Here is a 12,816-nt window from a genome sequence, read left to right as displayed (position 1 = left end):
CTCAGAGGACGCATTCCAAGATCTTTGGCCAATTGCAGTCAACTAGAGGCTCTTGATTTGGGGAATAATAAGTTTCATGATATATTTCCAATATGGCTTGGAGATCTTCTAGAATTACGGGTTCTAATATTGAGATCCAATAGATTGTACGGACCCATAACCACATCCAATTCTACATTTTGGTTTCCCAAATTGCAAATCTTTGATCTCTCTTGCAATAACTTTATAGGAGCCATACCAAAATATTTTTTCAATGGCTTTACAAGTATGGTCAATGTCATACATGAAAGTAAAAAAGAAGCAAGTTATTTGAAAGTAGAAGTGCATGAAAATTTTTTATGGTCTTATGACATTTCAATCATTTTAACGATGAAAGGTTACGAGGTTCAACTAGAAAAGGTTTTGACCATCTTAGCTACAATTGATTTGTCAAGCAACAAACTCGAAGGAGAGATTCCAATGCTCATTGGAAACTTGTATGCACTAATACTTCTCAACATCTCACATAATTGCCTCAATGGAAGTATTCCACACCAAATAGGGAACTTGACATCACTTGAATCTTTGGACATATCTTGGAACCAGTTGATAGGGAAAATCCCCGAGGAAATTACAAATTTGAAATTTCTTGAGGTGTTAAACTTGTCACAAAATCATTTGGTTGGACGCATTCCTACGGGCTACCAGTTAAACACCTTTGGAAATGACTCATATGGGGGTAACCTCAACTTATGTGGATCTCCACTGTCGAGAGAATGCAATGACAACAATAGGTCACATGAACACCAACAACAACATGTTGAGTATGAAGATAAATCAAAATTCATGATTGGATTTACTTGGAGAGTGGTAGTGATTGGGTTTTGTTGTGGAGTGATATTTGGAATTTTCATGGAAAATCTCATGTCTCGTATTAGGAGGCCAAAATGGTTGTTTATGACTTTCTACGGGAATAGGACACACAAAATTGTTCCAACACAAAGAAGGAATGCTTGAATATGCCAATATTATAAAGATGAATTTGTTGCTTTTTACAAAAGCGTCACAAATAATGTAAGGTATGCATTTTTCTTACTAGCTTGAATTCCCTTTTCACATATTTTTATTTTCTGCATTACTTTGATATTTTTGTATTAATATGATTATCATTATTGTACATGATTTATCACTTAATAGGATTTCAAATTTGAGTGTCGTTTATGAAATGTAAAAACTACACTAAGAGAAACTATATTTAATGAAATATTTCTTCGGCAAAAACTTGTGTGAACTGTCTCACCGTGAGATGGGTCGGGTCGCGTCAAGATGAAAATGTAATACTTATACGTATAAATGTCATACTTATATACTCAAATGTAATACTAATTAGGAATAAAATTTTTGTTACTTATAAGGGTAAATGTAATACTTTTAAGGGAAAATGCAATACTTTAACATTTCGATTTAAGAGTATTACATTTTTTCTCAAAAGTATTATATTATTCCTTATATTTTGATGAAAAATATATTACTTTTACATCAAAATTCAAAAGTATTACATTTTTCCTCAAAAGTATTACATTTTCTCTTATAAGTAATAAAATATATTTCTGATTAGTATTACATTTGAGCATATAAGTATTACATTTGAGCATATAAGTATGACATTTGCACATATAAGTATGACATTTGCATGTTGCTTCGACCCGACCCGATCCGGCTCACGAATAAAGATCCGTAAGATGGTCTCACACAAGTGTGACCCTCGTCATATTCAAATAATATGACATAAATTATATTAAAATATCTTGCTCTTTTGAAAATTTTGTTATCCATTGTAAGATGTGCTACTCAACTTCTTATGTATTTTGACGTAAGCAAATGCATCATCTCTCAACTCTTGTTGTGTTTAGCATTTCTTGCTGCTACAAATCTACAATGTTTGGTTGAACCTAAATTGCAGTCCTATGACTTAAACAAATTTTACAACAAAAATTTAGGGTTTTTTTTTTTTTTGAGAATAAAATTTAGGGGTTTTTAATTCTAGTCTATTTTATACATTGCATCGTCATCAAATCTAATTTTACCTGTATACCGGATTACCCGTCATCAATATTTTTTTTTGGGTGAATTACCCGTCATCAATATAATTGGCAGAAAATAGGGCAACATTGACAATGCAGATGCCCTTTTAGAAATAATATCTGATAAGATATGTTCCACACGCCAAACACGACTTCATTATAATATGTTTTAGTGGAAAGAGTTGCCGGTAGTAAATAAGAATTAAAATCAAAATAAATAAATTAATAATTAATTAATTAATTAAAAAATAAAATAAATATATAAAAATATATAATACATATATACTTATACATATATACATATATGTAGTGTGTGTGTGTGTGTGTGTGTGTATATATATATATATTTATTTATTTATTTTAAAGTTGCATATATATTTAATGCAGCATGATGAATAATTTTTTCTATTTTTTTCTTCTTCATTTTATATTTTATTGTTCAAATTAAAAGTAGAGAGGGAAAATGACAATGAATTTTATAATTATTAAAAGATTTGAATCCAATAAGATAGTAAAAGTAAGCAAGCAAACATGATAATAGGGTCCCCAGGACTAGTTCAGTTAATTCGGCCAATCGCTCTAATGCATTGCTCAGCAGCCGTGTGGGGGTTCTAATCCCACTAACCTAGAGGATCATTGAGAGATCTTGACCAATTAGAAGTGTGAGGGTTTGAATCCCACTAACTTAGGGGATCATTGAGAGATATTGACCAATTAGAGGTGATGAAGACGCATTATTATGTGTAGAACGTACATGAAAGAGGTGAGGACATGGGGATTGACAGGTGGTCCGCAAATTATATGGTGGACCATGGTCCACAAAGCATTGTGGACCATGATCATAGTTGATACTGCAGTTGTATTGAACAGATACTACAGTTGTGTTGAAAAGATATTGCAGTTGTGTTGAAAGGAAACTGCAGTTGCACGGAACAGAGGTCATTCATCCGTTCAACACAACTGCAGTATCCGCTCAACACAACTGCAGTATCCGTTCAAAATAACTACAGTTCCAAATGGATGACACGGCTTCTGTTCCGCGCAACTGCAGTTCCCTTTCAACACAACTGCAGTATCAGTTCAACACAACTGCAGTATCAACCATGACCCATGGTCCACAATGCATTGTGGACCATAGTGCACAGTATAACAACTGACAGGTGGTCTGATCTCGCGATTTACTAACATGGTAATAATAATATGTATCAAATCCTGGTACAAAAGTTCTCAACCTTAAAACCTCCAAAATTTTATTTTCAAATTAGTTATCAAAATTACACTTAGCACATAATAATTAAAATCAAAATATTTTGTTTTCAAATTAGTTATCAAAATTACACTTAGCACATAATAATTAAAATCAAAATAGAGCAGAGGAACTGAAGAGTCATCAAGTTACATATTTTGTTTTGAATACTGGGGATCAAACATGTGACCTCTCACTTAGGAGGGCCACAACTGTGCCGCTTGACCACAAGGCCTTTGGCGAGTCATCAAGGATAACAAAAAATAGCAACATTCTAACAGAAGTTTGAATAATGCTACTATTTATTTTCAGGCAAGTGCAGATTTAATAAATGCTGCCACGCTGGCCAAGCTAATATGGCATGACATGGCAAAGCTAGGGTTCAACCTAATATGGCAACAATGCTTATGTAAATCTTTCAAGTTGTTACTACTTATGCCTCAATTACAAGTGATGTTTGGAGACGAATGGTACATGTCAGGTTTTTATTAACCCAAGTTTTAACCAAAATACTGTAAGTACCCGATAGAGTTGCCTTAATTATCTACTTTAAAATACCACTAAGATTATATTCGGTGATATGCAAATATTTCAGGTTGTTTTTTTTTTTTTAGAACAAATATTTCAGGTTGTTACAACTGATGCCTCAGTAACAAGTGATGTTTGGAGACGAATGATACATGCCAAGTTTCTGTTAACCCAAGTTTTAGTCAAATTACAGTAAGTAACAGAGTTGCCTTTTAACTTGGCAAAGGAATAATACCACCACTAAGATTCTATTCGGTGCTCATATATGGCTCAGTGAACCGTCTTATATGCAAATATTTCAAGTTGATTATTCTATTGATGCCTCAGTTACAAGTGATGTTTGGAGACGAATGGTACGGACCAGGTTCCTGTTAACCCAAGTTTTAACCAAATTACTGTAAGTAACAACGTTGCCTTATCTACTTTAACTTGGCAAAAGAATAATGCCACTAATATTATATTCGGTGCTCATCTATGGCCTAGTTAACAATCATATATTCAAATATATCTGGTTGTTACTACTGATGCCTTAGTTACAAGTGATGTTTGGAGATGAATGGTACAAGCCTGTTTCTGTTAACCCAAGTTTTAACCAAATTATCGTAACTAACAGTGTTGCCTTATCTACTTTAACTTAGCAAAGGAATAATGCCATTAAGATTATATTCAGTTCTCATCTATGGCCCAATTAACTGTCTTATATGCAAATATTTCAGGTTGTTTCTATTGATGCCTCAGTTACAAGTGATGCTCGGAGCGAATGGTACGGGCCAGGTTTCTGTTAACCCAAGTTTAAACCAAAATAGTGTAAGTAATAGCGTTGCATTATCTACTTTAATTTAACTTGGCAAAAGATTAATACCGCTAAGGTTATATTAGGTGCTTATTTATTGCCTAGTTAAATGTCCTATATGCAATTATTTCAAGTTGTTTTTACTGATAACCTAGCTACAAGTGATGTTTGGAGACGAATGGTACAAGCCAGGTTTCTACCTAAGTTTTAACTAACCAAATTACCGTAAGTAACAGCGTTGCCTTATCTACTTTAACTTGGCAAAAAATTAATGCCACTAATATTATAGTCGGTACTCATCTATGGCCCAGTTAACAATCATATATTCAAATATATTAGGTTGTTACTATTGATGCAGTCACAAGTGATGTTTGGAGACGAATGGTACATGCAAGGTTTATGTTATCGTTAGTTTTAACCAATTTACTGTAAGTAATAGCATTGCCTTATCTAATTTAACTTGGCATAGGAATAACATCACTAAGATTATATTCGGTGCTCATCTATTGCCCATTTAACAGTTTTATATGCAAATATTTCAGGTTGTTACTATTGATGCCTCAGTTTCAAGTGATGTTTTGAGACGAATTGTACTGGCCATGTTTCTGTTAACCCAAGTTTTAACCAAATTACCGAAAGTAACAGCGTTGTCTTATCTACTTTAACTTGGCAAAGGAATAATGCAACTAAGATTATATTCGGTTCTCATCTATGGCCTAGTTAACAGTCAAATTTGCAAATATTTCAAGTTGGTACTACTGATGCCTTAGTTACAAGTGATGTTTGGAGACGAATGGTATAGGCTAGATTTCTGTTAACCTAAGATTAAACCAAACTACTGTGTGTAACAACATTACCTCATCTAGCTACTTTAACTTGGCAAAGGAATAATACCATTAAGATTATATTCGGTGTTCATTTATGGCCTGGTAAATTGTCTTATATCATATTGGCAATATAACTTGGCAATATTGTGTATTGAGAATGATATCTTAGACAATATTAATCTTGATGAAGTCATTGATGACTTTGCATCTAGGAAAGCACATAGAAGTTTTCTGTCATGACTAGTTTTGTATTAGTATTCTATTTATAAAATGTTGAAAATTTTTAAATTTTATTTCAATTCAATTGACATTAGTATTTTTGTACTCATATATAATATTTAAAATTCACATATAAAAATTTATGTTAACTTCTAAATTTAATATGAGGCCTTTTTTTTTTTCACTTGCCCCGGGCCTATAAAACTATAGGAACGGCCCTGCTTATATGCAAATATTTTAGATCATTACTACTGAAGCGTCAATTACAAGTGATGTTTGGAGAACAATGGCAAAGGTCAGGTTTCTGTTAACCCAAGTTTTAACCAAATTACTATAAGTAACGTGTTGCCTTATCTACTTTAACTTGGCAAAGGAATATATAATACCACTAAGATTATATTCGGTACGGTGGAAATTGAACTATGGCCCAATTAACAGATTGATACTCAAATATTATAGATTGTTAATACTGTTGCCTTAATTACAAGTGATATTTGGAGACGAAAGGTACAGGCTAGGTTTCTATTAACCAATTTTTAACCAAATTATTGTAATAGCAACATCGTTGCCTTATCTACTTTAAGTTGGCAAATGAATAATACCACGAAGATTATATTTGGTGCTTACCTATGGCCCATTAACAGTCTTATATGCAAATATTACAGGTTGTTACTATTGATGCCTCAGTTACAAGTAGTGTTGCAAAAATCCCGCCTAGGCGCTAGGCACCAGTCGACCGCCTAGCGTATCACCTTAAATGGTGGTTTAGGCGGCTGGCCGGCTAGGCGACTACCTAGGCCTCCTAGGTGCCAACTAGACCTCTTACTAGGCCGCCTAGTCTACCAATTAACTATTGTTCTTTTTTAATGGTTTATTTCATTCAAGACAACATTGTTTTGAGCGAAATAAACCTAAATTGTACAAACTCTAGATATTTTTTAGGTAAATATTTAATATTTTAGTATTAACTATTAAAGTATTATATAATTTATAAGTATTAGTCTTTAAAAAAATTAAAAATACTTAAACAAATTAAAAAAAAATACATTGGCGTCTAGGCACCGATTAATCCCCGCCTAGGCGGCCTAGCAATTTTTTCAACCATGGTTACAAGTGATGTTTAGAGATGATTGTTATAGGCCAGGTTTCTTTAACCCAAGTTTTATACAAATTACTGTAAGTAATAGTATTTCCTTATCTACTTTAACTTGGCAAATTAAAGGAATAATACCACTAAGATTATATTCGGTGCATATCTATGACCTAGTTAACAATCTTATATGCAAATATTACAGGTTGTTACTATTGTTACCTCAATTCCAAGTGATGTTTGGAGACGAATGGTGCATGTCAGGTTTTTGTTAGCCATAGTTTTAACCAATTTATTGTAAGTAATAGCATTGCCTTATCTACTTAAACTTGGCAATGGAATAATATCACTAAGATTATATTCGGTGCTCATCTATGGCACAGTTAACCGTCTTATATGCAAATACAGGTTGTTACTATTGATGCCTCAGTTAAAAGTGATGTTTGGAGATGAATTGTACTGGCCATGTTTCTGTTAACACAAGTTTTAACCAAATTACTGTAAGTAACGGCGTTGCCTTATCTATTTTGACTTAGCAAAGGAATAATACCACTAAGCTAAGACCACTAAGATTATATTCGGTGCTCATCTATGACCCAGTTAACAGTCTTATATGCAAATATTTCAAGTTGTTACTACTGATGCCTCAGTTACAAGTGATGTTTGGAGACGAATTGTACCGGCCAGGTTTCTGTTTACCCAAGTTTTAACCAAATTATTGTAAGTAACAACGTTGCCTTATCTACTTTATTCTTATATGTTCTCCAGCTCTCTCGTAAAATTCTCACTAATAACTGGTATTAAGTATTTTGTCACTTAAAATGCTAGGAATTTGAAAAAAGAGTGACATTTTTGCACCTCCATACTTTCATTTTTTATTTTTATTATTTTGTAATGATCCAGCATGCAGTGTTTCTGCTACTACATTTTTCATGGCCTTAGCCCCCCTACTTCGTTACACCAGCTCACACATCAAACTAATACACATCAGAGGTATATATATATTTAAAACTTCGGTTGTTCTTTTGGACTACAGTGCATTACAAATATCGTTATTCTCCCGGTAATGCAGGGAATAACAAAATGTATAGCTTGGGGTGGAGAAGGACTGAAGGAGCGACATGCTTGATTGAGGTTTGTACACTTCTTAGAATGTGAATGTTAAGGATAATAGTCATACTAAACGCATGTATCAAGTAAAAAGAAAAAGAAAAAAATTAATTGAAATGGTCTGTCTATTGCTTTATGAGTTCACCTAGTCAATTGATATGTAGCCAGTTTTTTTCCTTCTATTTAAAAAAAATTTAATCGTTCATTTTCAGTTTTAAGTTATCTGGTATTTTGTCAGAAAGATGCTTTTGTTTAAATTCTTGAAGTGGGCACTGGTAGTTTCATATTGCTCTTGAGGGTTGAAAGAGAACATATTTTTTCTATAAAATAGTCTTTTTGTGCAGTGGGGGGTAATTTTATTTCATTATTGTAAAGTTGAAGAAAAGGGATGGTGTTAGAATCAAGTGCTTATCACTAAAGCCACATCATAACTTTTGGTATAGTGGTCATAAGTTTGAACCCCAACAAGTGTAAGAATCCCAACAAGATCGAGTAAACTGTGCAGTTAAGGTTGATAGGTGGTTGGGGCGGAGGAGGCCGGGTTAGTTGGGTGGAGACGTGAAGGGCCAAGTCCAGCGTATTGTCTTTCAAAATGTGGAGGTGCGTATTCGCTACTGGAAACGTATTTGTGGATTTTTAGCATACAAATTAAAGAGCGTCTGCTTACGTTATTGATACACAGGTCCGGGTAGCTGGAGCAGAAAATGAAGCTGAAGCATGCAGCAAAAGTTGCACGCACGTTCAGTTGCATCTTCTTCTTCACTTACCAAGGCATATAAGCAACATATAAACTTATACAGTTCTACAACCAATTATGACATACAGTTCTGCATATTGATTCAGAAATGGGTGGCAGAAACCGAGACTACCATACACATCCATTGGCCATTGCGTGACGTAAGTTTCCACGCACTATGCTATTATATTGTTCTCTTTTGCTCATTCTATTGGGCATATATTTTCCCACTTTTCCATCTTCCACGTTCGTTCAATCATCAGTGATCTTTAAACTTGCAGCGTTGCATCCAGTAATTATATGAGGAAGGCTGGTGAGACTCATGGAACCGTTTGAAGTTCACATATCTATTGGTAACTCTCAGCTTGTGAAAATAATATTATTATGTTTTGAGCAAAATTCAAACGTGAATTGGTTCCCATACTGAATAGTTTGCATCCATCCGTACAGGTGATGGTCCAGTTAGTGGAGTTCCATGGTGGTGCGACTTGAGTTATGATTATGTGAAGATAAACGCGGAGTACACAACATGAATGTAAATCTACGATGGAGGTGGAGGTTCTCCATCATGACTGGTGCTTGGTGCTCCGTCCTAGCAATCCATACAAAAATTGCAATTGTCATTTGTGCACGTACACTAGCTTAGGTCTCAAATCGGATCATCTGAAGGCCTTACCACATCTGATCTTCTATATTCGTGTTGTTCATGGTTATGTCCCTGGGATTTATGTGGGAAATAATCAGGGTGAAGTACAATATCAGACCACTCTCAGTGTTGCATGCATTACCTGTCATTAGGATTAAAATAAGAATCAAGAATATTGACACTAATAAGATTGAAAATTTGGGTCTATTTCAGTCATTTGAAGTTACTCCAGTGAGTCGAGTTTCTTCACAGCTCTTGTGAACAATGTCTGGATTTTTTTTTCTTGAAACTTCAAATTGCTTCATTGCATTTCCCTTTATTTATAGTTGTTTCAACACCATAAAATTAGGCATTGTTTTCCACGATCATCCAACTCTCTTCACGTAGCTAGGAAAATGAGGGGTACGTGGTTTTTGAATTCTTCTCAACCATTCATTTGTTGAGATAACCAAGCATCACTTGCCAACACATCTACGACTTCAATTCTTCTCCACTCCTCAAAAATAGCTTCATGACTTTTACAAATTAGTTGTACTCGGACTTTAAATACAAAATATCTAATTTATTTTATGAACCAATATATACCAATTATGATAAAGTATGTACTAAACTAATTAATATATACATATTTAGTCCGTACTAACAAGAATCACTTATTCTATCCTATAACTTGAAACTAGTTGGTTCACTACCAAAGTTTAGTTCGAATTAGATGTTAGTTTCATGAATATTTTTGGAGAGCTACCAAATTTAATTAGCAATCTCGAGTCCTTGACGTATTTTATGCTTACTAAGAGTAGTTTTTCTAATTTTATTCCACAGTGAATTGGCAATCTAAAACATTTAAAAGTAATGAATTTTAATTTAACAATAATGAATTCAGCAGTAATGTCCAACTCACAATCTGAAATTTGAATCAACCAACTTATTAGGTCTTTCATACAACCATTTTAAGGGAGGAATTCTAAATATCTTTTCTAATTAACCTCCAAGAGCTCACCTTTTTATATCTCTATTCAAACAATATCTACAGCAGTTTTCCATCTTCAATTGTAAATCTTACTATACCCAACTTGAAGTTTTAGCATTAGGTAGAAATTAACTAATTGGCCCTCTCACGTTTGTTGTGAGTGGACTCCAAAAACTCTGGGGGCTATGTTTGTATGAAACACACTTCAGAAAATATTTTCCTTGAATAACTATGAATGAAGTTACGTTATACAATTTTCATAATTATGATAGAAGCTTTGCTAAACAGTACAGTGAAGTGATTTTATACATATCCCATGCCCCGCCCATGATAGAAGCTTTGCTAAACAGTGAAGTGACTTTATACATTTTCCATGCCCCAAGCTGTGAAGTAAACAATAAAAATCAAGTCATAGATAGAGAATTTCCCATGCCCCAGCTTGTGGAGTACGCAATAGAAATCAAGTCATAGATAGAGAATAACTATGATAGAAGCTTCGATTCGCTGGACAGTGAAGTTACATTATATTATACATCCATTTTTCATGCTCGACCCGTGGAGTAAGCAATAGAAACGATGATATAGATAAAGAATAATTATATATATATGATGATAGAAGTTTGGTTGAACCAGTGTTGCAAAAATCCCGCTTAGCGTATCACCTTAAATGGTGGTCTAGGCGCCTGGTCGGCTAGGCAACCGCCTAAGCTCCGCCTAGGCGCTGACCGCCTAGACCCCCTAGTCACCGACTAGGCTGCCTAGTCGGCCGATTAACTATTGTTCTTTTTTTTAATGGGTTATTTCACTCAAAACAACATCGAAATAACCCTAAATTGTACAAACTCTAGATATTTTTTAGGTTAATATTTAATATTTTAGTATTAACTATTAAAGTATTATATAATTTATAATTATTAGTCTTTAAAAAATTAAAAATACTTAAATAAATTTTTTTAAAAATTAAAAATAAAATAAAAAAATACACGGGTGCCTAGGCACCGATTAATCCCGGCCTAGGCGTCCTAGGTGCTAGTGATTTTTTCAACCATGGGTTGAACAATGAAGTTAGGTTATACGTTAAGCAGTACAACTAATTAAAGTCATATAAGCCGGCCAAGTCATGCATCGGAGTAACTTGTGGGGTTGAGAGATGCAAAGATTATACCACAACGTAACTCATTTTCATACACAGTGCACCTGTATACATTTTCCATGCCGTATGGAGTAAGCAATAGAAACCGAATTAAACCAAGTCATGCATTGGCGTACATAATTTGCTTGAGATATACTATATATATGCAAAGACTATCAAAAGACTGTACACTGAACATTCATGTACTCGATCAGATCAGCTCATTAAAGATTACCACAGAATTGAGACTCTAATTTGTTGAAATCTGATCTATACATGAAAATCACAGGGGAAAATGTAATATAATGTGCTTTTAATCCTCAATTATGTAGTTTTAATTATTTTATTATATATAATGTGATTATTTCATTGTTCATTAATTAGTTGTTTTTAATGAACTTAATTGTTCTTTAATAAGCATTCATTGCACTACATAGGCTAATGTTTAGTAAATTAAAGCTTGTACATATTTTAGAGCTCGTAGATAGCTTGTTTTTTTTTTTTTTTTGAATACTACTGATTCTATTCCAATGCAGTATCTGTTATTGCCCCTTTCTCAACCTGGACTGAGGCTCGAACCCACCACTTCCCGTATAAAGGGAACCCACCACCTCCCGTATAAAGGGAAGGGTTTGATGCCACTGGACCACTTAAGCTACAAATAAATTTTAAGTTCTATTTGGTAAAGTATGATAACTTAGTTTATTTTGAAACGCTACCCTTAATAATGTTTCAAAATAAGCTAGTAGCTACTAGGACTAACTTTTAAGCCTTCGCTAACTTATAAGTTAGGTATGCCGGCCAAACAGAGCCATATAGCCTTAAGCCTTATATATTTTTGGTATCCCAAAAAATTGACATGAATCTCACCATTTCTATATCGATAAGTTAAACAATGCGGTATAGGAGTTGGTAAAATATATGTGGGGTTCACTTCTAATTTCAGTCGCGTCAAATTAGATTCGGGTTCTCCCATGTGAGACGAAGAAATTGATATATTATATGCTCAAATTAAAATTGATAATAGATGGATGAGAGGTGGACATTACTAGAGGTATTATATTATGATAATACCTCTTTATTCTTTATAGTTATATTAAAACTCTGTATTTCTTGTATATATTCTACTGAAGGATGATTAATAAAATATCTTGTATATATTATATTGAAGGATGATTAATAAACCATTGATGATTCTCTCTTTATTCTTGTCTCTCTTTTTACGTACTCTATTGCATTCTTGAAATGTAAACGATGCAATGTTCACGCGAGAATACAACATTCGATTTCACAACAAATAGAAGCTTTGCTAAATAATGAAGTTACATTGTACATTATACATGCCTTGACCCGTGGAGCAAGCAATAGAGCTCATGATATAGATAGAGAATAATTATGATAGAAACTTCGTTGAACAATGAAGTTAGGTTATACAATTTTCATGCCTTAGCCCGCG

At 33.7% G+C, this 12,816-nt stretch overlaps 1 protein-coding gene and 1 long non-coding RNA gene across 3 annotated transcripts; both read left to right on the top strand.

The window, feature by feature from the left end:
- The first annotated feature begins 369 nt into the window (after positions 1-369).
- Positions 370-996, top strand: LOC116029877 (receptor-like protein 9DC3). Its single transcript, XM_031271920.1, has one exon. It carries the CDS (start codon positions 370-372, stop codon positions 994-996), a length of 627 nt encoding a protein of 208 aa, XP_031127780.1.
- A 5,994-nt stretch (positions 997-6,990) lies between these two features.
- On the top strand, positions 6,991-9,455 carry LOC116029008. 2 transcript variants are annotated; one of them, XR_004100265.1, is made up of 9 exons: positions 6,991-7,063; positions 7,175-7,266; positions 7,367-7,486; positions 7,670-7,759; positions 7,839-7,900; positions 8,382-8,476; positions 8,559-8,773; positions 8,894-8,965; positions 9,063-9,455. It is a non-coding gene; the product is annotated as an uncharacterized LOC116029008 (long non-coding RNA). The 2 variants fall into 2 exon arrangements; XR_004100264.1 differs by having other exon boundaries at positions 8,320-8,476.
- The last annotated feature ends 3,361 nt before the right edge of the window (positions 9,456-12,816 follow it).

The sequence above is a fragment of the Ipomoea triloba genome, chromosome 9 (assembly GCF_003576645.1).
Source record: "Ipomoea triloba cultivar NCNSP0323 chromosome 9, ASM357664v1".
Classification (NCBI taxonomy): domain Eukaryota; kingdom Viridiplantae; phylum Streptophyta; class Magnoliopsida; order Solanales; family Convolvulaceae; genus Ipomoea; species Ipomoea triloba.
This window is presented reverse-complemented; position numbering and strand designations above follow the sequence as displayed.

Excerpts from the sequence above, each read along its gene's own strand:
- LOC116029877 (XM_031271920.1), top strand. The coding sequence starts at position 370 with ATGAAAGGTTACGAGGTTCAACTAGAAAAGGTTTTGACCATCTTAGCT.